Source organism: Camelus bactrianus, chromosome 27 (genome assembly GCF_048773025.1).
Source record: "Camelus bactrianus isolate YW-2024 breed Bactrian camel chromosome 27, ASM4877302v1, whole genome shotgun sequence".
NCBI classification, from domain to species: domain Eukaryota; kingdom Metazoa; phylum Chordata; class Mammalia; order Artiodactyla; family Camelidae; genus Camelus; species Camelus bactrianus.
Genome location: NC_133565.1, coordinates 26355587 through 26382720, shown reverse-complemented (window position 1 = coordinate 26382720; position 27134 = coordinate 26355587). Strand labels below are relative to the sequence as shown.

Below are 27134 nucleotides of genomic sequence, written 5' to 3'. Positions count from 1 at the left end.
TGTCTAGAAGTAATAAATAAATATCTTTTTAGTACCACAATTGACTATAAAATTGCGTATTAAACATTTCTCATGATAGCACTAACTTGCTATTTATAGAGCAGCATATTGCAACTCTCTCAATTCTGGAAATTATAAATCTCATTTGGTTTGATAATCATAAACCCTAACAAAAAATACATTAAATACTCCCTCCTATACACCTATATTATAATTCCTGGTTCCAGTGTCTTTCCTCTGGCTTCTATTGGTGTATGAATTAAACAGCTCTTTGTTTTAGTGCCTTCTCCGAAGTGTGTCTGCCTTTGAGTTATATTAACTAGAATAAGATTTTGAAATACCTGGTGGTTTTCCATGTAACTTCTTTTCTACTTTTCCATGGAGAATTTTTTTGTTAAACATCTTTCAATTTTTAAAAATTACTGTACATATTTATTTGAATAAATCAAATAATACAGAAACAGACCAAGAAAAAGTCAGTATTTTCCTTTTCCAGTCCCCCTCTTCTACGCAGCTAATATAATAGTTTTGTATGTGTATGTATATCTTTGGCTCTGCCACAGAGAAATGATTTGTTCTTTGTTTTTTGTTGTTTTGTTGTTGTTGTTGTTGTTGTTTGGGGGGCATAGTTGGGTTTATTTATTTTTGATGGAGGTACTGGGTACTGAACCCAGGACCTTTGCATGCTAAGCATGGGCTCTACCACTGAGCTACACCCTCCCTGCTGATTTTTTCTTTACCTTTTATTTTCTGATTTTAGGAATAACATACATACAAACAGCAATAAATATAATGTAGTAAAGAAAATTTAGAAAGCAACAACAAAAAAAGAAAGAAGCAAAAGACAAACCTCACTTCAAGACAAATTACTGTTATCATTTTGGTTTATTTCCTTCCAATAATGTTTATATGCATTTTTCTTTCCATTAGGGTACTATATATACACTGTTTCTACCCTTAACCTGTATTATGTCTTGAACATTTTCTTAGGTCTTTTTTTAAAACCTAGAAAACACTTAATAGTTGCAGTATGTTTTATTTCATAATTTCCTTTCTTAATTATTGTCCTTGGTTGGCCATTAAAATTTTTCTAATTTTTAAAATTATAAATAAAACTTCTTACATAAGTCCTTGGACCATTTTATTTCTTAGATTTGTTTCCTAGAAGGAAACTGAGTCAAAAGATGGGAGCATCTCTAAGGCTCTTGATACATATTGTCATGTGCTTTCTGCAAAGTTTGTGTAAGAGTGCCTTCCGATTTTATAGCCAGTGTGATATAGAGCCCAGGGTTCCTCCAGGCGAATGACATCTAAGGAGTCATTTGGAGGGACAGGATTAAAGGTCAAATCTTGTCATTTCCAGTGCACGGGATTTCGTGCATGAATTATTCTACCTATGTGATTCTTCTCTGCTATAAGAAAACTATGGAGGTCTATTTATGATTCAGATAATATTTCTAAGAACATAATGTAAATTGTGTTGTTAGTTATGTTAAAAGTCCTCATTTCTCAAAAATAAAAAAGTCCTCATTTCTCAATACTGTTTTGGTTTCTTGGCAGATGACTCAGGGATAATTTACTGCCTCTCCAGGCGAGAATGTGACACAATGGCTGACACATTACAGAAAGATGGGCTCGCCGCTCTGGCATATCATGCTGGCCTCAGTGACTCTGCCCGAGATGAGGTGCAGCACAAGTGGATTAATCAGGATGGCTGCCAGGTAACATTGTTTAAAATAAACAAGTAAAGGAAACAATCTTTTATAGTCTATAAGCCACCTTGCACGTGTAGGATGAAAACTGTTTTTACTTCTTCAAGGTAGTAAATATCAAAATAAGACAAATTTAAAAACAGATCTTTTTGAGACTTATAAAGCTGCTTTTTCTTTCTTAAATCAAAAAAAAAATTTATTGAGACATAATTCACGTATCATAAAATTTACCCTTCCAAAGTTTACGAGTCAGTGGTTTTTAGTATATTCACAAGATTATGCAACCATCACCGCTGTCTAATTCCAGAACATTTCATCATCCCAGAAAGAAACCCCATATCCATCAGCAGTCACTCCCTACTCCACCAGCCCTCTAATCCTTGACAACCACTAATCTACTATTACTCATCTATCTCTATAGAATTTCCTATTCTGCAGTTTTTGTAAATAAAATCATACAGTATGTGTTCTTATGTGACTGACCCCTCTTACTTAGCATAATATTTTCAACATTCATCTACATTGTAGCATGTATCAATACTTCATCTCTTTTTATGGCTGGATAATATTCCATTGTATGGATGTACTACTGTTTGTTATCCATTCATCAGTTGGTAGACATTTGGGTTGTATCCACTTTCTGACTATTGTGAATAATGTGTGAACATCTCTGTACAGGTTTTCGTGTGAACATATGTTTTCAGTTCTCATGGGTTGATACCTAGGAGTGGAGTTGCTTAGTCATGTGGAACCTCTATGTTTAACTTTTTGAGGAACTGCCAAATTGTTTTCCAAAGCAGGTATGAAATTTTACATTCCTGCCAACAAGGTATGAGGTTCCAGTGTCTCTACCTCCTCTCCAACACTCATTATTATCTTTTTTACTATATCCATCCTAGTGGATGTAAAGTGGTAGGTATCTCATTGTGATTTTGGTTTACATTCCCTAGTAACTAATGGTGTCGAGCATCTGTTTCTGAGATGACAAATTTGTCACCCAAGTGGATCAGGAAGGAAGCTGAAAACACTTTAGTCATCCCATGCTGTGGCAAATACCAGCCCTGGATAGATCTCTCTACATACAAGGATGAATTTGAGAAGAATGTCTATTAATGTTTTTGTAGCCTGGAAGTTTCAGCTCACAAAAGAAGAAATCTTTACCCTGAAGATTCAGAAGAAAAATATCTCTCAAAATTATTTTCTAAGTGAAAACAAAAGAAAATCTTAGAAGATATCGACTTAGTATCCTCAGAAGGATTTAGGAAAACTTGATATATATGAACTGGAAACAGTTTGCCCTAAGAAGATCAGAGGCTGAGATGAAGGGAGAAATAATTCAGTTTATCCAAACAAGCAAATGCAAGAAAAACAAAACAAATAGAACTCTGTATCAAGACACAAATGACTCAGCTCAGTGCAGACATTTGAATCAGTGATGTAGTGAATAACTTAAGAATGTGAAGGGAAAACAACAGATGATAATTGAAGGGGAAAGAAAATATTTCTTGGCAATAGGGAGCTGTGGTTCAGCCTAAGAATAATAATAAATGCACCCAAGAAAGAAGTCAGGATGGTTGAAATAGAGTAGCCAAATGTATTCTAAATAAATACGTAACAAATATATAACAGATTTAAGAGTTGTGTCAAAATCCCTAGGGAAAAACTTACATGTAGACATAGTTCAGAGCACTTTGTTTGATTTACGAAGTTAGAAGAAATTTTACGAGACAGAAACAGACTCACAGACATAGAAAATATACTTATGGTTACCAGGGAAGGAGGAGGTGGGAAGGTATAAATTGGGAGTTTGAGATTTGCAGATTTTAACTACTATATATATAAAATAGATAAACAACAAGTTTCTTCTGTATAGCACAAGAAACTATATTCAATATCTTGAAAGTACCTATAATAAAAAAGAATATGAAAACAAACATATGTATGTATATGTATGACTGAAACTTATGCTGTACACCAGAAATTGACACATTGTAAATTGACTATACTTCAATAAAAAATAAAAATAAAAACAAAGTTAGAAGAAATTATATGGGCCCTTTCTCTCTCCCTCTTCGGAGACAGGCCTGCACTCTCTCTATGGAGGGTGTACCTACTTCTGCTCTATAATCTATGCAACCAACCCCCACACGTCATGGCCTTTCTCCTGCCTTTTGATGTATCTCTCTAAATAAATCTACCTTTCCTCAAAAAAAAAGAAGAAGAAGAAGAAATTATATGCATGAAAATACAGAAATAGGTTACTCTGCAAAGAACAAAAAACAGACATGCCTGAGATGGTTTCACTAAATTAAAAAAGCAGAAGTGGACTGTCCTCAGAATCAGAAGAGAGGAGGCTGGGACTGAAGCTTTGCATACCCTGCTCATTGTCATTTGAAAACAATAGAAAGGCTTTTTACAGAATGTAAAAGTTCAGAAAATACTGGTTTATCTTCACTGAAGTAATTATAGATGACATTCTTCCCAAATTTATATTTAACTAATCAAAATTCTAGTGTTTTTTTCTTTTGATAAACTTTTTCAAAAGTTTGCCTAGAAGAATATTCAAGTGAAAATAACTAAAAGAATTTGGCAAGAAAGTAGTAACACATGAACACTGGCTTTGCAATACTTATAGACAGATCAGTGAAACAGATATCCAGAAATAGACTGAGAAACGTAAAAACAATCTATAATTAGGAAGGTGTTTAAAATCAGTCATGGGGTGGGGAGGGTGTGGCTCAGTGGTAGAGTGCATGCTTAGCATGCACAAGGTCCTGGGTTCAATCTCCACTACCTCCATTAAAATAAATAAGTAAATAAATAAACTAATCCCCTCCCCCAAAACAAAAAATAAATAACTAAAAAATTTTTAAATGAGTAAATGAAATCAATCAGGAAGGGAAGACTATTCAGCTAGTGGTTTGGTTATCTGATGGGGATAATTGCTCTGGATCCTTATTAAAATTAATTACAAGTAAAATAAAGGAACTGATATGTTTAAACTCTGAGTGGAAGAGCACCTAAGCTTAAAAATAGCCCCAAAAGATTAAAATTCAACTATACTGTTTTAAAAGTTAAATGAAGAATAAACTCGGAAAAAAACGCAGCCCAAAAGGAGGTAATTACTGGAAATGATTAAAAACCTAAAGAACTAAACACTTCTATGTTTGTAAACAAAAATTAAAGACAGCAGCAAATAGGAACTATATCTTCAGCAAATGAAACATAATGAGTTTATAAAAATTTGATAAGAAAAATATGGATCTCAAATAGTAAATTACCCTAGGCTATTGAGACTATTGGAAAGGAGGACCTAAAAAAGGCTAAATACAAATTTTTAAGTGCAGTTTTGCTAATAATCAAAGGAGTTAAAATTTAAAACTGAGAGGTCATTTTTACCTCTTGTGTTAGCAAACTTATTAACTGTTAGGGACAGTGTTGTAAGAGGCAATTTCCTTGGTACTTAGAGCTTTTCTGGAAAACAATATGGCAGACTATATTTAAAAGCCTCAAATCTGAAATGTGGGTGTGGAATTTTCATCAGTGTTATTTTTAATAGTAAACAGCCTAAATGTCCTGAGAGCATGATTGGGTACCTTATGGTACATTCCTGCCATTAAAAATGGCTTATGAAGGATTTTTTTAATGATACGACAATGTTCGAATGTTAATGATGGATAAAAGTAGGGAAAACTATAATTCAAAAATGTGTAATCCCAACCAGAAAATAGACAAGAAAAATTGTCTTAAAATTGAATAGAAAATAAGAAAAAAAGAAGAAAGTCAATTTTTAAAAATTCTTTATCTCTTTATATGTAAGTATTCTATAATATACATCTATATATATATATATTTATATATAAAATACTTTGGTCAAATATATAGTTTTTTTAAATTGGTGAGCTTTTTAAAAAAAAATCTAATCGTTTCTGCTCTCAGAGCAGCTAATCCTCAGTCAAGATAAAATCATATAACTAACTGCATAGCCTTGATCTTACTAGATTCATGATACAGAATAAAACTTGTTTTTCTTCACAAAGAAATGATTGTACTCTGAAGTTTTGAAAGCAACACAGAAATAAAGAAGGAGGTAACAACTCAACAAATCCAGTTTTCCCAGTCACAAGAAATACAGACGTTTAGAAATTGGTGTCATCGTCACCCTGTTAGCCTACAGGTTGCCTCGCAGCCATGTGCTCACCCGACCTTGGGAAATGCACCGAAACTTCTTGGAAAACTGTGAGCCTGTGGGCTAGCACACCTCTCTCTGCAGCCTCTCCACCTGCTCACCCCCCTCTAGAGGCTACAGTAGACTTTCTCTTTCCAAGGAGATTTGCCTTTGATCACAGTGCCATGAATTTGGATGACTAACCTAGAGTGCAGGCCACCAGCGTTTCCAGCATTGATGAGGGCACCCACCCGCCGTCCGTGTACTCCGTAGCATGCAGTTCCTGTCTCTGGTACTCACAGTTACTGATAGCATGTCATTAGCCCCAGTCGGCCTGCCAGAGAGTCCAGTTGCTTTTGAAATATTATTCTTGAAGTAGCAATTCTTTTTTTTTAAGTGCTAAAAAAAGACTTGCAGCTTTATTTGTATAATGTAATTTTGCCTGGAGATAACAGTATTTTTGTCTGGATTAAATAGGTCCTGAATTTACAACTGAAATGGATAGTCTTGAAAATGACTTTAGACTAAAAACTGATATACCAAGCTCCTGAAATTTAACTCTCACCTTGCATCACTGAGTAATTTGCATAGGCCAAGAGCCCTGTTTTGCAGCCTTTTTTTTTTCTAGAATAAGCAGCTCTCAAACTTGCCCACATGGGTTCCAATAAAAATTTCACAAATTTTGATTGTGAAATCAGCTGATGATTAAAAGGAGCTGGTGTATGATCAGCTGCTACCACTGGGAAAACGAATGGTAAGACCTGGAGCAGGCAAGAACGCCGTTGTTCCTGAATCATCGAATAAGCTAGCAGCAGTGACCTCTGAAAGCTCAAACCCTGGGAACACCCGGAGCTCCTGAGCAACACACTTCTTGGGGCATCGTGGATCCCATGGCTATGTGAGCAACAACCCCCACACCTCCGGATCCAGAACATAAGAGAGCGACACATCTAGAGATGACTGCTCTTAATTCTGGCTCCCTTACGTGATAACACCAAATCATACAAGCCAGTGACTGCCACACCGAGCTTCTCTTTACCTTCTTGGGTCTGAGAAGAATTGTAAATTATCAATGTGAAAATCTCATATTAGTCATGCTAACCAATGGAACCAAGTTAAGATATTAGATCGTTGTATAGCGTACACTTTAAAGTAAAATAGAGGATAAAGCTTTTAGAAGCATCTATTATTAAAATGTTCCTTTAAATGCATTTGTAAGTCTAATAGGCTTTTGCTTTTACATCAGGTTATCTGTGCAACAGTTGCATTTGGAATGGGAATTGACAAACCCGATGTGCGATTTGTGATCCATGCATCCCTCCCTAAATCGGTAGAGGGTTACTACCAAGAATCTGGCCGAGCTGGAAGAGATGGCGAAATCTCTCACTGCCTGCTCTTCTATACCTATCATGATGTGACCAGACTGAAGAGGCTTATACTGAGTAAGATGAGCTTGGTTATGGAGACTCTCTGTCCTCCTCCGTCCTGTGATTGTCATCCACTCCTGCAACTGTAGTGCTTTTGGTCCAGTTTTCCTCAAACAGTCCAGAAGACTTAGATGGATATGGAAGTTTTATTTTAGTTCATTTTTGTGCTGGAAGTATTGTATGCTTGTTCTGTAAGACTCAAATGATACAGGCATGTATAAGCAGAAAAATCTCCAGACAGAGCAGAGCCCTGATGGAGCCCAGGTTCATCTGACTCCAAAGTCCATGTCCCTTGTACTGTACCAAGATGATTCTCAGTGAAAAAAAATGAAACTTTTCAACTTAGTGTGTCCATTTGTGTTTTTAAACAGAACCTGTGTTAAGTTAGGTACAGACAATTTAGTAAGTGTTTAAATCCTAAACACTTAGCAGCCATTTGAAAAAAATAATGCTGATAAACCAGAAAAAAAAATTTTTTTTAATTTTAACTATCCAGAGTTGCTTACAAATGAAAATATGTTCATGTTGTTCTCAAACCTTGGGATCAGATTAGACACTACTGCCTTCATTTCCTGTTTCATGTTGAATTTTGGGAGGTACTTGTTTTTATCAAAGCAACTGCCAGAAATTCAGCTTCAGGAAGATGTCATTAGAAGGAAAGTAGCACATCATGAGTTACCTCAAACTAGTAGTTTGTGTAGTGCTCAACAGATGCCAGGTATTAACTGTGTTTCCCTTAAATTTCAAACACCCTGCTGGCACCCCTGTGAGTTCATTGCAGCACCTGACCCCGCCCCCCCAGGGGTCCTTGGCATACAGTTTGAGAACCACTAGCTTAACCACTTTGATCCAAATACTCAGGGAGATGCACAGTGCACTGCCATAGTTCCGTGCTCTGCTTATTTTGGATGATGGGTTCAGTACATGCAAATCTGATAAATACAGTTAATAAAATTCAGATTTTTATCATTGGTAATAGAATTGCAGAATATTCTCAGCTACTCCTGACAACATACATTTATTCCTATACAACTAAAATCTTAAAGATGAACAAAAATATTCAGTTAACTATAATACAGAACAGTGTCATGTTAATAATTTTATTTTATTTAATTTTTAAACTTACATGAATCTATTCTAAATACTTCTGTGATATTCTGTTTTTTTTACTCTAATAAGTATGTTTTGCTGTATTCTTCATCTCTTTTAGTGGAAAAAGATGGAAACCATCATACAAAAGAGACTCACTTCAATAATTTGTACAGTATGGTGCATTACTGTGAAAATATAACAGAATGCAGGAGAATACAGCTTTTGGCTTACTTTGGCGAAAATGAATTTAATCCTAATTTTTGTAAGAAATACCCAGATGTTTCTTGTGATAATTGCTGTAAAACAAAGGTAAAATAAGAAAGTTTCAAATTCTTTGTAATAAGGAAATTGCCAAGATTTTTTTTTTTCTTCTCTTAACTTAGAAGCGTGAGGCACAAGTAAGATTGCAGTAAGTGGGCCCGAAGCGCTTTAACAGGGGAAAGGTGGCTTCCTCCTCATATTATTTGAGAATAGAAACATTTTAATAGTAATTCTGTGGATATCCTTAGAATTAGAAGCCTGTAAAAAAATACTATACTGGACCTATCTAAAATGTTGATGTTTTATAAGTGCACTGGGGATTATAGGATATCTTAGAAAAAGCAATCTGGAAATATCCAAAAAGATCCAACATGGGCAGGTAGAATATTTTACATTCAACTCTAATTTTATTTGAAGATCTCATTCTCAAAAGGGTTATAACTAGTGTACTATATGTTTGAACTCATTTACTCTATAAATTGGTTTTTTAAAAACTATAAAGGGTAATGGCAGTAACTCCTGGATGAGTTCGCTATCATCTGTCCTAAAAATAACGTTGGGAGGTTGTTAAATTCCATCATCAGATACTTTATTGTACCTACCATGGTAATTCTGTGTTTTAATGTCTACAGTACTTCACAGTTTACAGAGTATTCTCACATTTGACATATTATTTGGAACTTCTGTGCAAGGAGCCAGGGATTCACAGATGAACATGGCGTGGGGCAGCCCATGGGCTGGAGGGGAGGCAGACATACGTGTATGCATGTCATCGTGATGCCGTGCGTTAAGAGCAGTTACCAAGATAGGCAGCACTAGCCAGAGCAGAGGGCAATTTATTCCCTCTCAGGGTGGAATCTGGGGTTCACGGCCATCTCCAGCCACCACACCCTACCCTGTAGACATCGCTAATCAGTTAACTCATTCAACAAATATTTGTGAGTGCCTGCTCTGTGACAGACTGTTCTAGGAGTTTGGGATACATCACTGAACAAAATACAGAGATCCCTGCTCTTGAAGAACTTACCTTCTAGCAGAAGGAGGCTGAATAAAGACATATCCATTGTAAGTGCATGTAAAGGGTGGGGAACTGTAGTGAAAAGTACAGCAGTGTGACAAGTCAGGAATGATGAATGGGATGCAGGATGCAGTGGCCCAGGAAAGTCTTACTGCAGAGATGAGACCTGAGGAAAAGCTTGAAGATAAGAGTTAGCTGAGCAGCTCTCCAGATACAGGCTTTCTTGGCCGAAGCCCAGACCAAAGGCCCTGAGGGCAGACACGCCTATGCGTTTGCTGGGTGGTGAGGGAGCTCACTTGCCTGCACCGGACTAAGTCAGGCAGGGGAGAGGTGCTGCAGGCCAGAGCGGTACCCAGAGAGCTGAGTAACTGGAAGAGTAGAGCGACCCTCGGCTGACACATTCAGGGAAGACTGCACGGCAAGAGAGACCAGGAGTTCGGTTTGGGGCATATTGAGGTTATGTATGTCTTTTAGATTCAGGAATTCAGAAAAGAGGCTGGTGATACAGGTAAATTTGGGAGTGGTTGGCATATAGTTGTCTTTAAAGTCACAAAAGCAGATAAAATCTTCAGGGGTATAAGTTTAGACAGAAGAGGAGAAAACCAAAGACTGAGTCTTGGGACTTGAAGAAGTTAAGGAGAAGAGAAAGAACCAGGAAAGGAGACGAGGAAAGAGAACAGGTGAGACAGGAGGAAAACCAAATGCAGAAGTGTCTCAGGGAGAAGGGAGTGCTACTAGTCACATGCTGCTGCCCAGCCAAGTACCATAAGGACTGAGAAGCCACCACTGGATTTATCACCGCAAAAATCATGGGACTTGGACTTGACCAGCTTCAGTGGAGTGGGGCAAAATTAGAGGCAGTGAACATAGAGAATTCTCAAATTTTGCTTCAAGGATGAACAGAGACATGAACCAGTAGGCGCCAGGAGAAGTGGAGTCAAGAAAAGCCAGGGGAGATGGCATATTTGTATGCTGGTGGGGATGTTCCTATAGAGGATGGAAGTTGCTGTGTAAGGAGACAGAAGAATTGTGAAGCAGTGTCCGTGAGTAAGCGAGCGGGGGCGGGGGCTGGTGTGGAAGTACAAAGACTGGCTTGAGACAGGAACTCGGATTGTTCATCTATAATAGCAGGAGGAGAGGAGAAGATGTGGGGCAGATGGTGCTGGTGATGCAGTGGAGGAAGTTTGTGAAAGCTCTCCTGATTGTTTCAGTTTCCTCAACAAAGTAGGAAGCAAGGTTGTCAGCTAACAGGACAAGAGAGGATGGAGGAGAAGGGAGAAAGTGTGAAATCGCCACTAAGACAGGAGTCAGCTAACTTTATCTTTAAGGACCAGAGAATAAATATCTGGGGCTTTGTGGCAGCATCTGTCACAATTACTCCGCTCTGCTATTTTAGCCCAAAGGAAGATGTGAATAATAAATACATTGATTTTCCATGGTTGTTTTCCAGTAAAATTTGATTTATGAAAATGGGCATTCAGCTCATGGGCCATAGTTTGCTGACACCTATACTAACAGAACTCAGGAGTGACAGACCAAGGGTGTGTCATGATTACCTGGCAGCATTAAGGGTTTGCATAACCACGTGAAGTTTATGACCAGGTATTGAAAGTGAACATGGTCAGCATGGTTGTATGTTTCTCCAGCCACTTTCGGCTACAGAGATATGGGCATGCAGTGGTAGAGAATTAGATCTAATGTGTTTTATCAAGCAGTGTGACCTAAGGGCAAGGGAGTTGAAGGTCTATGAAAGGTAGTGTTATAATGATTGGCTCTGGAATTGAAGCTGAATTAGGAGAATGAATATCTGAGGATGAGGATCAATGGATAAGTTGTCCCAGTGGATTGTTGGAGTCAGAACATTGGATGGCATGAGCTGGAAAGGTAGGAGGTGGTGGTCAGAGAATGAAGAGGTTGCCGTTAACTAATGAGGCTAAGGTGGTGGATTTGACAGTGGGCGTGAGTGGCTGACATGTGAGGGACAGGATCACCAGAGCACAGGAGATCGAGTTGCCAAAAGGCTAGGTGTGGGAGGATCATCTCTGTGCACTGAGTCACCAAGAATTTTTTTTAACTTTTTTTTATTGAGTAATAGTCATTTTACAGTGTGAGTCACCAAGAATTAAGGCAGGAATGATGTTGGAGAGAGTGGTGGGGCACTGTTTCATGGTGAAGCTAGATAGAGCCTCAGAATCACTACCAGTTAGTTGTTAGTACAGGACACCAGTCCTGTTTGTCTTTGGGTTGTTGGAATGTGGTGGATGAGCAAGGATTGGAAGGTAGAGGAACTGCATATACAGAGGCGCAGAAGCACAATGCAGCTTTCGAGCAGTGCTGGTGCTTAGTATTGCTAAGTTAGAGAACTGGGGTAGATGATAGCAAAAGTTCACGTAGCAGTGGGGGCTTTAAAAGGGAAGCAGAGTTCGGAGACAACTGAGGGAAATGAGAAAAGGGAACTGAGTAGAGATAATAAAATGGATTGACTAGCACCAAACACCCAGAAGAGATCAGAACTCACATATTTGCGTGGACAATGTTTTTCATCCCAAAAGTCACCATCCAGTAAGAGGTGAGTGAAGAGGTCTGAAGGGTTTTTTTTTTTTTTAAAGAAAGAGTATTTCTTGGGGGAGGGTATAGCTCAAATGGTAGAGCACATGCTTAGCATGCATAAGGTCCTAGGTTCAATCCCCAGTACCTCCTTTAAAAATAAATAAACCTAATAACCTCCCCCCACCATAATAAAACAATTCAATAATACAATAATAAATAAATAAATAGTTTTTTTGGAAAAGATTATTTCTACCCACAGGGTGCTCTCAGATAACTGAAAGACAAGATGTATATCTGTGAAGCAGTAATGAAATAGATATAGTAGATTGCCAATTATTCAAACAAGGTTAATGTAAGAATTTAGAAAAGAATGAACAATTGAAACTTCCTTGGTTTTGGTCTTGATTTTAGTCTGGAAATGGTTTGTTGTGGGACTATTACAGTTAGTATTAAGCTCTAGCAATCTAGGTATCATTATCTTAATTATAGTAAAAGGTAATCACTTTTTATTCATAGGATTATAAGACAAGAGATGTGACTGATGATGTAAAAAACATTGTAAGATTTGTTCAAGAACATAGTTCATCACAAGGAACAAGAAATATAAAATACGTAGGCCCTTCTGGGAGATTTACTATGAATATGCTGGTGGACATTTTCTTGGGTAAGTCATCTGTTTCATTGTTTGAGTTACATCAATTAAAATTGAACATCTAAAGAATTCATTACAAGTTCATAGAAAAAATTTCTTTTGTCTATTTTCTTATTGAATTTGAGGGCTTTAGAATAAAGTCTTTCTGAGTAACAAAAAATAAGTTTTTAAGAATTATATCAATTCTTTTTATAGAATTTATATAAGTCACTAAGATGAGTTTTCACAAACAAAAAAGAAAATAGTAAAGCTTACATTCCAAGTGAATGGAATGTAACTTCTCTGGAGAATTACCCATTGACTGACTTCTAGTTCAAGATGGCAACCTGAGCATAAGTATCTGTCTTCTTTTTTTTGCTTGAGGCCCTATTAAAATAACAGTAAGGAAATAAAATGATTAAATCCATAACAGCATAAAGAACCAGAAAGAGACCATCATCAGATTAGAGGTTTTTAAAATCTTTTAAGAAATGGATGGGAAAAATACTGATAAGTGGGATGAAATGCTGTAAATTATATGCAAAATAAATGTAGGAGAAAGTCATAACAGAGGAAGGGCTATCAGCCAGGCAGAACCCCATTATCACCAGGCCTCAGACTTGAAGTTGAGGGTTCTAGGGAGTGGAAGTGAAAGCAGAGAAGCCAAAAATAGGAGGGCACAGTTAAAAGAAAGTCTGCTCACAGAAGAACTGTGTGGAATACCAGCCTGCAGTTGATCCTGGAACAAAGATAAACAGCTTGAGGAGTAGAAAGACATTCTGAGTTGAGGGCCGAAGTCCCTGAGTAGCATTTGGGGACCAACCAGCCCACTAACCCTAAAGCAAACCTGATAACTAGATGTCCTCATTCAGAGGAAGAATTTGGGGGAGACGTAAAAATAATAGGATAACCACCCAAAAAGTTTAATAACCTGGTCCCTAAAGATTAAATGTAAATGGACGATCAAGAGAAAGACCAAATAAGTAGTGTGTTTGACCCTGGGGATGGAGATCCTTTAGAAAATAGGCAATGACTTTGGGGAGAAGGGAGGGGAAACACCTAATTAGTATCTTCACACAGACTTTAGTAACAATAGCATGGTATGGAAGAGAAAGAAAGAATGAGAAAAGAGTTGTTAAAAGTTTTAAGTGATTGACAAAGTAAATTTTGTGGAAAAGCTGGAAGATAAAGCCAAGGAAATCTTCTAAGACCTGATCAAAAAGATATATGGAAAATATCAGAGAGAAAATGTAGATCAGTTCTTAGGAGATAGAAAATCTGACAAATTTTGAAATAAAAAATAGAGGGAATTAACAAACTAATGATAAAATTTTCCAGAATGAAAGAGAAAAAAACCTGAGTAAAATGCCCACAGAATGCCAAATAAGATGCTTTATAAGGTGAGATTTAAGAATACCAAGGGTAAAGAGATATTGGGGAGGAAAAACTCTGTTATATTTAGTTGCTGAGGGCAGATTAGCAAAAGACAGATTTAATCAGCTATGTATGGAAAAATGTGACTCAAAGGGGCAGTTAGAATTTGGAGTTTATATACCCTTTTAATAGGGGGAGGGTGGAGAAAGGCACTTAAGGGAAAACAAGTGACTTTTTGGAAGGATAAACTGGCCCTTAGGAGAAAGATGGGAGGAGAATGGTAGTTTTTTGACAGTGTCTGTGTGGATGTGGTGTGGGGACCTCTCATCTCCAGTGATAAGAGTCAGTCTCTCTTGTTGCTTCTGGGGAAGGGATTTTTGACAATTGAGTTCTTTTGGGAGTCTCTGCTTTTTTGGCAGATGGATTTCAGAAACTCGAATGCCTTCTGCTCAAAATAATTTTTATGTCACCCTGGCATATTCTGGATCCCTTCAGAGATAATCCAGAAAGCTTTGGAAAGAAAAAACAAACCAAAACCTAACACATCAGATTAATATCAGCAGCCCTGGAGACTAGAAGGCAAAGAAAATGATATGATGTACACCGTAAACAGAAGAGCTGACCCGTGGGTCCAGTGAGAAGAAATCCCAGAGTCACAACAGGTCCAGTAAGCAGTCTGTACAAAGTGTAACAGAAAGTTGGGAAAAATAAGTCCCAAGCAATATAAAGAACAAGAAATTAATTTTTTTATTGATGACAGTAAAGAACACAAACGTTAACTTCTCAACAACAGAAAGAGAAAGGCACTTAGAAACTCTAGGGGAGAGATACAAGAGAGCCAAGGTCAAACATAAAGGAAATGGGTGCACGATTCTGAGTAACTGATGAAACGTGCAAAAAATAATCTATTTGTCTGGATACAGTAAACATCCTCCTTAGAGTTGCGCAGGAGTCTTGCGTTCTAAGTAGGTCTCGTCATAATATAAACACTGTTGATTAGCTATATAATACAGTCAACGAATAGACTTAAACATGATTGGAGAACAGTACAGGATGTAAATGTTCATCTTGATGATGTAAAAAATAAAAGTACAATAAATAAAAGTAAAAGAAGGGGAATATATGGACAGCTTGGGGTGCTGATAACTTCCTACATAGTGGGAAGGGAGAGTGGTCAGAAGTTCTGTCTAAAATTACAAAAATAATCAATAGATGAACCAATATTATAAAACTAGCAAAATTTGGGACAAGGTAAAGTGAAGAGGATGGTGTAAATGAGTTAAAGCTTCATCTTCCATAGTGAGGGGTCAGGAAATAAATGTCACGGGGTGACTCTGGCCAGTGGAACGACAGCAGGAGTTAGGGGTCCACGTGCAGGCTACCACAGAAGAGCTGAAAACAAGCTATTTAAAAAGTGATTGCCGTGGAGAAGAGTGAGACTGGGGAGGGCACAGGTGGAACAGAGGAATGTCGCTTTTAATTATTAACCCTCCTGTACTGTATTTTTTCCCCCATGTCATGTATTACTTTAATTAAAAATCTATAAAGCAATTAAAAATTAATCCCCTAGATTGGAGTAGGAAGATGGTTTGCTCAGTTTCTCAGCTGTTTCTTCTGGATCTGCACATTCCTCAGGATAGAGCAGCCTTGTGTTTGCTCTCAATCATGTATTTATCATATTGTATGTGTAATTTCTATCATTTTTATATAACAAGATATAAGCATTTTCTTAATTTTTAATTCTAAAGTAGTTTTTAATTTCTATTTTATTATACTGATGAAATATATTTAAATAGTCTTATTTTAGGACATATTTTTCTATTATCAATAATGGTGCAAATAGCCTTTTACATACACCTTCGACTGCATCTCTGGTTGTACCTTTCATGTAGGTTCCTTGAAAGATTGCTAAATCAAACATTTTTCTGACACATTTTTCAGTTCCTCCTTAGTTCTTTTATGTTTTCAAGAAAATTGTTTATGTTTCATCCAGCTTTCTTAGTTATCCTCTGCACTAGTGTTGGTCCACATCACACAGCCCACCATTACCAGTGCAGTAGTCGTGGCCCTGGAATGTGATACTTCGGGGGTACAAATCACTTGAAGAAGGAAAAACTTGAATAGTTCAGCATCTGTGACCAGAAGTCATCTGAAATGTATAATAATGTAGTTATTTGGAACTCTTAAAATAGAGCTAAAGCTTTACAGAGTAACTCTTAATTCTGATTATAATTGGTGTCACCAGCCTTCTTAAGTAGATTGTTATAATAAAATTGTGTTTACGATGAAAACACTAGTAATTTTTGCAGCTTGAACGTGAAACCAAGACTGAGGGGCTCTCAGCCAGCAGGAGGAGGAGGGAAATGTCCAGTCTTCTGGAGTGTTACGCTCTTGTTTTGGAATTTGTATAAACATTGATCATCGATAATTTTTGTAACTAGATCAGTAATACATGCTATATATCCTAATATAGCACAGGGATATGAAGCTATTAAAATTTATATAAACTTTTTTCTTTGATTTGTTTGCTCTGATGTAATTTTGTAAGCTGTAAATGCAACATCCTAAAATGATAAACTTAATTTTGCTGCTGTTTTTGGTCAATGCATGTTATTAAAAGATGAGGAAAAGTACATACCACTATAGAAATTTCAGAGCTCTTACTAAATGTTCTCATTTGATGGAAATGAGTGGCTGTTAGTACCATGGATTTTCCTGAGGAATAGATTGTCTGTTCCATGTATCTAGCTAGACCTATCCATAAATGACTTTTTTTAGCCTCTTCTATTAGAGTTATGATATCCCTACCTTTACTAATCTAAGTTCTTGTACCTTCCTACCAGGGAGTAAGAGTGCAAAAATTCAGACAGGGATATTTGGAAAGGGATCTACTTATTCACGACACAATGCCGAAAGACTTTTTAAAAAGCTGATACTTGACAAGATTTTGGATGAAGACTTATTTATCAATGCCAATGATCAACCAATTGCCTATGTGATGCCTGGAAATAAAGCCCAAACTGTACTAAATGGGCACTTAAAGGTATGGCATTCTAAATCTTTATTATCTCGCAATGAGTGGACAGAAATAGTTTACTGCAAATTAAAGTGTCTTTTGCAAAGTTTATGGATACTGAATTTATACATACTATGCTATATGACCATATTCTGTTCTTCTTAATTTGGAAAGAGATCTTAAAATTGAACCCAAGTAATGTAATACCTGTCAAAATGAATTGAATGAGTTATCAGATCACTAATCATCATCTATTCATTAAATAAGCCTTTATCAAGAACCTTTTCAAACAATAAGTTCATACTGTATAGCACAGGGAACTATATTCAGTATCTTATCACCTATGGTAAAAGAGAATATGAAAACGAATATATATGTGTTCATGTATGACTGAAGCATTGTGCTGTACACCAGAAACTGACACAACATAGTAAATTGACTATACTTCAACAAAAATATATATATACCAAAAAAAAAAAAAAAAAAAGAAAGTGCCAGGCACTGGAGATAGACGATATACAGCCCCTGTTCCCAAGGGGCTTACTATCTACTTGGCATAATAGGATTTTTTTTGTTTTGGTGGGAGGTTATTAGGGTTTATTTACTTTGTAACGGAGGTACTTGGGATTGAACCCAGGACCTCGTGCATGCTAGGCATGCACTCTATCACTGAGCTATGCCCTCCCCTGAAAAAAATTTTTAAATGTGGTTAAGCGTTAAATAAAGCCTCGTTTGGATACAAGCATGCACACCCCCACTCCTATGCTTTCTTTTTCTCTCCCAAAGGTAGACTTTATGGAAACGGAAAATTCCAGCAGTGTGAAAAAACAAAAAGCTTTAGTGGCCAAGGTATCTCAGAGGGAAGAGATGGTTAAGAAATGTCTTGGAGAACTTACAGAAGTCTGCAAATCTCTGGGGAAAGTTTTCGGTGTGCATTACTTTAACATTTTTAACACTGTCACGCTTAAGAAGCTTGCAGGTATGTGTGAGTCTCCCTGTTGTGCGGCATAAATTAATAGGCCCAAAGTTAATCTTTCTGAGGAACTTTTAAAACCAATGCATAAGTAGATCTCGGTCTTTTTCATCTCTGAATTGAAAGCTCAGAGAAACAGTTTAAACTTATCCTTGAGATAAAATATATTCTTTAAGATACACACAGTACTGTGTTATTCAGACATACGGTATAATTTTAATTTTCTACCTCAGTCTAGCGCTGCCTTTTAGGATATGGGTAACTGTAATCCCTAACAGCAGGTGTCACCTAATGATTTTGTGTGCATTGTTTGCCTGCCTTAGGACGTTTAACTGTGTTGTGTATACACATCTTTGCAATGTGGAGCTAAGTTCCTTAGGAAAAATATTATGTTCTAAGTATTTTGTGATAAATGCCTGCTGACCTGAGTTACTTCCTTGGCCCCAGATATCTCAGCCCGGAATTCTAATAGTAAAGTCCCTGGAAAATAAGCTGGTCACATAGTTGACTGACTAGTAGACGTCACCTTCCATGCTGTTCTTTCAGAAAAGCTCATAATCATCACCTTCTCCCTCCTCCATTCCCCTTCCTGCCACCACAGGTCTTTACAGTATTTCATCAACTCTAAGACGCCATCCATTTTAAGACACTGTTACCTTATAGACTGTTGAGAAAGGAAAAAATTCTGCTAATTAAGCTATGACACAGTGCTTTTATTGAAAGAAAAATTGTTTTTTACTTTATTTAGATTTTTATCACATTTAACTCTGTATATATAGAAAATGCATATAATGAAAGCAAACTGATTTAGGTGCTAGTAAAAATTCACATTCAAAGCCTGACTCTTCTGAATCATTTTTTGACTCAATTGTCCACGTCTTTGTTTTCCCTCGTGTGATCAGGAATGTCAGTGGTGCAGCCTTTTCTGCGTGTTCCATTATTTTCTTCGTGTCCCACTATTTTAATCAAAACTCCTGTCTCCCATTCTGATTTGACAGTGATGTTTTCTTGATGGTACCAGAAAGTGCCCATGGAAGGGTACACATCTCTCAGTAGCACAAATGTAACAGTGCTGCATCCACTTGGGGTGTCTTGTTTTTTGGGGCATACCCAGCACTTGGTTGTTGCTTGCAAGAAACTATGAAATTGTCCTCTCCTCCAGGACAAATACTTACTTTATTATGCCAAATTTATTCTCCATTTTACACATTTCTAAGCTTTTCTGCATTCACTAGCACTTTTTCCATATTGATCGCAGTCTAGTCTTTCTGAAGACACTTCATGTGACAGTTAAACTCAGCACGTGAGGAACCAGCACGGCAGTAGCACTGTGGACTTGCCGGCAGTACTAATTTCTCACGTGCACAGGCAGTGACGACCACTATACACCTGCCATTTGGCCGTCAGCACATCTTGACCTCAGGAATGCCACAACACGAAAAAGTGTGTATCTTAGAATCAGTGAAATGCAGTATTTTGTGTCTAGGCTGTTAGTGTAATTTCCTAACTAGTCTCCTCAACTCCAGATATGAACATGGTATATACATTTTAATCTTCCAAGTACTCTGGTATAACACCACCAGCTCTCCAGATAAAGGACAAATGTCCTCAGGGACCTGCATGTCTACTTGTCTCTCCTCTTCCTCTAAACCTCTCCATAAACCTTCTGGTCTATCCCACAGCTCTGTTCTTTTCCTCTAAACACAAAAATGATGTGAGAATCACAGATTTGAAAGCCACCCTTTGCTCAAGTCAAATATGGGGATTATTACTCCCTCATTCCCCACAGCCAGTGAGTCGATCAGTCATGCCGACCCAGCCTCCAAAACATGTCCGAGTCTCTTCTCTTTGTCCCTGCCGCTCCCTGCAAGTTCACCACACCTTCGCTTGCTCCTGCAGTGCCTTCCGCCAGGCTTCGGTTCCAGCTCTTTCCTTTATAATCTGTTGTCCGTACAGCACCCAGAGTGATCTTTAAAATGACTGGCTTGTCTAGCTGTAAGACTGATGTGCCTTCTCTGTGCAGAGGACTCTCACCGGCCTACTTGTTAAGGTCTGAAGACTTGCCTCCCCCCACATGCAGAAAGACTGGATCAAGAACAGGTTTGGGGTTGGGGGAAGAAAGGATTCAGTTGTGGCCAAGTCTGGAGTGCAGGGGAGAAGTCAGAGCTGGAAATACGAACGTGGGCATTCCCTGCAAACAGAAGGATCACCATTCTTCCAGCTCGACAAGTCATCATTGTGAGAACAGTAGGCCAGAGCTGAGTCTGGTTAACCCTGGGGCGCCCTGCACAGGCACCCCGACTCCGCTTCTCCCCGCATGTCCTCTGCTCTCTCTCGTTCTCTGCCCTGGCTTCATGCACCTTTGCTGCTGGAGCTGGATGATGGGCTCCTGCCCTCTGGGCCTCTCTGTGCCTCTGTTGGCACCAACTGCCTTTTAGAAAATTGGCCCATGTACCAAGTGCTCTGCAGTTAGTTGGCACTTAACACACATGTGCTGAATGGGTGAATGAGCATAAATTCAGTGGGTTTTCTATGGGTGGTAATTTAAATTTCTAATTTTATGCCCATGCACAGAATCTTTATCTTCCGATCCTGAGGTTTTGCTTCAAATTGATGGTGTTACTGAAGACAAACTGGAAAAATATGGTGCAGAAGTGATTCCAATATTGCAGAAATACTCTCAGTGGACATTGCCAGGTTCAGTATACAGCCAAATATTTGTTTTCTGAAAGCCTGTTTTAACGTTAGGTGATGCATCTCACTGGATTAGAATTATTTGCTTTTTGGGTTGTGTTAAGGCTTCTACACCTTGTCATACTGGCGTCCAGTGCTCGGAGCAGACCCAGTGGTGTGCCAGGCTCCTCCTTCAGGACATTGGTGCTTAGGCTCCTCTTGGGGATGCCATTTACTGAATTTGCCAGTAAGACTCACAGGAGGACTTTTGGGCCCAGGAGTTGCTAGTTCTGTTATGGCAAGTGCCTGAGGAACCTGGAGTCCTGGGTGCAGATTGCAGATCTGCCACCATCTCCATATGATCCCTATCCAGCCACAAGTAACCTCTTTGTGCTTCAGTTTCCTTATCTGAGGAAGGAACATGTTATCTGACAAAAATGTCTAAAGATAAAGATTAAGAGTGGAGTTTAAATGTTTTGGAAAAATGAACATGTAATTGGAACGCTAGAGAATCTTATTGTTATTAGCCATTGAAAGAGTCCACCCAAGTGAGTGCATCGTTAGTGGATGTTCCCAAAGGTTACGGGAGGCCTGTCATGTGGCACCTCTAATTACAAAGCTCGTCACTGAGCTGCAGCACACGTGGACGGGGGGCAAATCAAGCACAAAGATGTTATTGCGGGAGACGTGACAAGTGCAAGAGCCTTGTGCCCTCCTCCAGCGGTTGCCATGCAGACCAGCCAGGGGGATATTCTCCTGTTTCTATACGGGACGCTGGGAGGGGGCCTTCTCAAGGCTGAGGGAGATGGTAGCAGGATGAGAAGTGAGTAAGTGTACATTTCAGATTCCCTCTCTCCGTGATCGTTTTTTATCCATTGACAAAATGCTTCAGAGTCAGGTTTTTGTTAATTCCTCTGTATGGTAATTATTCCATAAAAGCCTTGACCTCTTAGTGGGAACTTAACACTTGTTTAGTATAGTAACTTGTTTGGAAGGGGATTTTGCCCACGTAAGACAGGGCTGCTTTCGTGAAACAGCCCAGGGTGTGGTCATGATCGCTCCCACTTTTTGAGGGAGAGACACTGAGCCAAGAGCTTTGCCTATTTTGTGTCAGTCAGTCCTCATAACACCCATTTTAAAAGTAAAAATGGGTGAGGCCTTTTTATTTCCCCGAAGTCCCACAGCGGGGATAGCAGCACTCTTCACCCGAGCTGCACTCCCCCCAAGCCTCCCGCCACATGCCCTTCCTGCCAAGCAGGAGGGGAACCAGACCAGCCAGGAAATGTCTTCAGAAAATGAAGACCTCATCACTGTTGACATAGGAAGATTTCATGCTTTGGGGGGGCCTCGCATTGCAAGTATCTATGAAAACTATCCTCTTCTTTGCAGACGTATGCTTTCCTAGTTTCTTGCATAGTATGTGAAATGTTCACAACCATTATGCAAAGTGTAAAATGTGGTCTAGAATTTTCTGACACTCATTTACTAAGTAAACCATCATTCAAAGATGAGGTGCAGAACATAGTTATGTTTTCCTTATATTGGGCTTATTTTTTGAGCACGTGTAAAATGATAAATAAAATTGTCTATTATTTAGCACTGTAAACTTTTCAAAGAGCTTAACAGGTTAACTGCCCAAACAATAACAGGGGCGCAGGCTCCAGAGTGTCAGCTAATAAATCTGACATCTCTGGTTAAGTTAAAGAGCATCACACATTTTCTTAATGAATTCTGATCCCCATTCTTTAAAAACAAATTGCCATTGACCACTTTGGGGCTTTGTGAAATAAAAAAAAGAAGTGCTCAGTTCTTGTGGAATTGTTGACTGCACGTGGCAGGATTCACCAGGAAGTAGCTAGGTAGCAGCTGAACTGCTCCCCTGTATCGAATATCCCCTGAAAGACGGTAACAACACTTGGACGAGCACAGCAGCACTGGTAAATGTCTGCATTGTCCATTTGTAGCTGACAGTTCCCCCCAGAGAAGCCCCTCCAGCAGCAGAGGCACTGGGAGAAACGCCCCTGAGGAGTGGGACAAGGATGCGCCTGTATCTTCCCACTACTTTGCAAATAAACCCAAAAATGAAAGAAAGAGGAAAAGGATGCCAGCCTCCCAAAGGTCTAAGAGGAGGAAAACTGGTTTCGGGGTTTCCAAGACAAAAGGGTAAGTTCTGCCACCTTTTCTGCATCGTAGGGTAGATGGGAGAAGGGCACAGAAGTACCACTGCGCTGGTTGGCTTTGAAGCATTTATTAAAATAAGCCATTGTTAAATGTTGCCTCTGCAGTTCATGGAGTGAGGATTAAGGTTTGATCCAAAACAAAAACATTTGTTTCAGATTTTTAAAATATCTACTCCTAAGTGTGATTATCACCAAAGCTTTCTAGTTTGCAAAAACGTCTCTAATTTTGACCTTACCTTAGGGGAAAAAGAACTTTTTTTGGACAGTTAAGAGACTTAAGAGACTTTTCCACCTAAAATGCTGTAAATCATATAAACAAAGGGGTTTGTTTCCTCATCGCTCTTATGATTCCATCAGCACTTGCCACACTGCTTCTATTGCCACAGAATCTGCAGGGCCTCCACGTGGAAGCCCCGCACACCCCCTGCCGTTCAGTAACACCTGGGAGAGCCAGCCTCCCAAGCTTTGCAGGGTAGCAGAGAAGAGGCCACAACAGGAGACCCAAAAGGTCATTCGAGCCCCGCCATCTTCCATTTCCCCCATCGGCCCGGCCTCCAGGCTGGGACATGTCTGCTTTGGGGTGCTATCGGCTCATCAGGTCCTGATGATGAGCTGGGCAGTGTTCTTACTTCGTAATTGCACTGCTCCTGCAGCCCCTTCTTCCTGTCTCCTGCAAGGACATCCTCTGCCCTCGCCTGGCAGGTAAGACCTAGCAGGACCGTGACCATCCTGTCAGTCTGGAGAATGTGGCCCCAGGTATCTGCATATCGTAGCAAATGCTTATAGGAGAAGGGAAGCAGGTCCTCAGTAAACTTGAGCAAGCTGTTGTGTTTTTCTTTTGCAGTTTTTCTACCTCTTCCTTCTGGGTAATAAAAACCAAAAACTGAGTAGGGGAAGAGAAAGGAAATCAAATGTTACCAAACTGTCATTTTCTTGTTAAGTCCATAAACAAACATCTTATATGTGCTAATCCTTCTGTCAGGGTACAGAAATTAAAGGCATTAGGAAATACTAGTTTAATTTTGTGGGTTTTAATTTAAACTTTTTTTAAAAAAACCAGTTCACCCATTTATCCTACACACCATCCCAACCCTGCCTCTTGCAACCACCAATCTATTCTCTGTATCTGTGAACTTGATTTAAGTGTGTGTGTGTGTGTGTGTGTGTGTGTGTGTGTGTGTGTATGTATATATATATATTTAGATTCCACATATAATAGAGATCATACAGTATTTGTCTTTCTGTGTATGACTTATTTCACTTACCATAATGCCCTCAGGTTCCATCCACATTGTCGCAAATGGCAAGATTTCACTCATTTTTACAGCTAAATAATAATTTTTGTGGTTTTTAGTGTGCAAGTGACCAGCAGATACTCTTCAGTGGGGACATTTCTTATGTTTTTCATTTATTCCCCCATTTTGAGAAATATTCATCTCCTCAGGAGTTCAGGCAGAGTAGACCTTAAAAGGCCTCTAGTCCACTGTGATGAGGAAGCTGAGGCCTGGCCTGGGGAGAGCTTGTGAGCCTGGTCCCAGGCTCCCAGGTGGGACTGGACACTGGCTCACCCACGCCTGCCCGGAGCACTTTCACGGCTACACATCATCCAGGAAGATTCCTGAAAAAACGATCAAATCATATCTCAGTGTTCCTTGCCATTGGCTCCCGTATTCAATTTTCACAGCTTTTGTTTACAAGAGGGAAGCACTTTGCCCTGTGGCCTAGAGCCTAATCTAGTAAGTGGTAAAACTCACACTTGTCCAATAGCCAGTACCAGTTCTTTTGCTGGTTGTTAATTAGCCAGTGTATTTATGTGGGATTCCTTCCTAATCCCTACTGGCCAAAATCAGTAAACTGCGTCACTTTGCTGCACCGTGCAGCAGCCTGTGTCTGTGCTGCATTCTCCTGGGCTCCACGGAACCACTCTGCAGGGTGGTTTCCCGCGTGTCCAGGCCGCTCACCTGGCCGAGCGTCTCTGCGCAGCCAGAGTAAACGTGGCTCTCTGCCAGCGCCCTTACCTCTCCACCCTCGCCTCAGAGCTTTACATCTTCAGAATAACACACAATGAACCAGTTGTGTTCTGGGCTCTGAGTGGGAGTAAAATGGATGGCTCTGGTGAAATGGAGGCTGCTGTTGGCAGATTCATTCTGTAAATCAACATAAACAGCAGGTTTTCGCTTGGGGCTTAATTTCTCAGCAGGAAATCAGCATAGGGAAATTTAAGGCTGCTTGTCTGTGGGTTTAGCAGATCTTTGCCTGTTCTGCAGGAAAACTGCCCTCAAGCAAGAGTTTTAGAATGTTGAAAAACCACTCTTCACCCACCCCCACCAAAATGTCATTACCAGACTGGTGGCCCTGATACCCTGGCCCCTAAACTCAGAGATGGGAGGCCACTGGCATGCCCTGATGCCAGGGAATATTAACACTGGGCAGGAATTCAGCCTGGTTACAAAACGGTGGGAAATATTCTTTTAGGGAAAGGCTTCTATAGAGAATGTTGCCTGCTGTTTTCCTTTATCCTTGTAAACATGCTGGCCCTATGATTTTTCTTTTTTTTTTTTTTTTTTTTTTTACAGTTTATTTAAGGGGAGGAAAAAAGCTGTTATCTTCAGATCAGAGAGGGAAGAGAGGTGCTGGAAGGACTTTGTAATAGGCTGTGGCAGGGACTTCTCGGCAGCGAGTGGGAGGTGAGAGCGGGACAGGCGAGCAAGCCGCTGGCATTGAGGCCCTGATGGAGATGTGCCAGCCCCGAGCTACTCTGGGGCCCCCGGGGAACCACATCTGCAGCTTCCCCCTGGGCGGGCCGGCCTGGAGGAGGCTTGCTCTGCTCCGCCCCATCTCCACCCACCCACAAAGCTACCTCCTCTGGACTATGCCAGCACAGTAATTCCACTGTGTCTATTGTCTGGGCGTTGGGGCCTTAACAAGGTATTCTTACTTCCTTTCTGTGGTCAGAGTAGAGGGGAATGTGGATCTCAGCTCTGTTGTCTGGAGGGAGGGGTGGAAGGGAGAGGTCTGATTATAGGCTGTGAGAGGGTGGACAGAAGGCACAGGAGGTCGGTCCCAAGTCACAGAATCCTTGACGTTGTAGGAAGACAAATTTAGGACAAATTTGTGTAAAAGGAAGCTGTCTATTCCTTAAATTGTAAAGGAAACTTACCTCACCCAGGGCCTTTATAGGCAGAAAATGCAGACACCAAGGAAAAACATGGATAATACAGCTCCGTGCCGGTCAAGAGAAAGAAGACTGTTCACTTCGGGTTTTATTTGACATTTTAATTTTCTTTTCTTTGTCACATTTTAGGGGGTCCAGCACATGCAGAAGAATATCTTCTAAAACTAAATCCTCCAACATATTTGGACCCAGTTCAGCTTTGCATGGTTCTCAAGCGGCATCAGGAGCCAATAGAAAATTGGGGATTATGGCTCCACCAAAGCCTATAAATAGACCGTTTCTTAAGCCTTCATATGCATTTGTATAACAACCAGATCTCAATGTACATAGATCTTTCTTGTTTGTCAGCATCTGACCATCTGTGAATATAAAGCTGTTAGTTGTGTTATACCATTTGTAATTTTTACCCATATCTATTAATATTTAAATAAATGCTTGGGGTGACAGTTCTTATTTTTAAAATAAATCTTTTCTTTTAAATAAGCATGATTTGCTGCCACTGCAAGCGTTGTGGCCGGTGTTTCTCAGAACGCCTGAAGCAGCAGCTGAATCATCTCAGTCAGACAAATTCTAAGCACAACATGAAACACAGAAGCCAAAGGAAAAGACACGCATAGGGCAGTGTGAAAGCGTAAAACCTTTTGTAGAAAATGACCTAAACAAAATTAAAAGATAAATGACAGAGAAAAAAGGGGAAAAAAAAACCTGACAAAAGATTAATATCCATAATATACAAAGAGTACCTATAAATTATTAACAAAAAAATTGCCCAGTAGAAAAATGAACAAAGGATGTGAATAGGCTGTTCTCAGAAGAGGAAATGCAAACGACCCACAAATATGTGAAAAATGCTAAACCTCCCTCATTAAAAATAAGAATTAGAA

General features: G+C 39.3%; 1 protein-coding gene across 4 annotated transcripts in view; it reads left to right on the top strand.

Moving 5' to 3' along the window:
• BLM (BLM RecQ like helicase) overlaps window positions 1-26694 on the top strand; it is a 65274-nt gene extending 38580 nt beyond the window's left edge. For 2 of the 4 annotated variants that reach the window (XM_074353904.1, XM_074353905.1), the window contains exons 14-23: window positions 1561-1721; window positions 7127-7322; window positions 8518-8708; window positions 12745-12892; window positions 17077-17276; window positions 18036-18228; window positions 20797-20919; window positions 22860-23058; window positions 25652-25762; window positions 26380-26694. In XM_074353904.1, coding sequence (XP_074210005.1) covers window positions 1561-1721; window positions 7127-7322; window positions 8518-8708; window positions 12745-12892; window positions 17077-17276; window positions 18036-18228; window positions 20797-20919; window positions 22860-23058; window positions 25652-25762; window positions 26380-26557 — 1700 coding nt within the window. In that variant the 3' untranslated portion in view covers window positions 26558-26694. Of the gene's footprint in view, window positions 1-1560; window positions 1722-7126; window positions 7323-8517; window positions 8709-12744; window positions 12893-17076; window positions 17277-18035; window positions 18229-20796; window positions 20920-22859; window positions 23059-25651; window positions 26004-26379 lie in introns of all 4 variants that reach the window. The other 2 variants (XM_074353907.1, XM_074353906.1) reach the window with 2 other exon arrangements.
• Window positions 26695-27134: the final 440 nt, after the last annotated feature.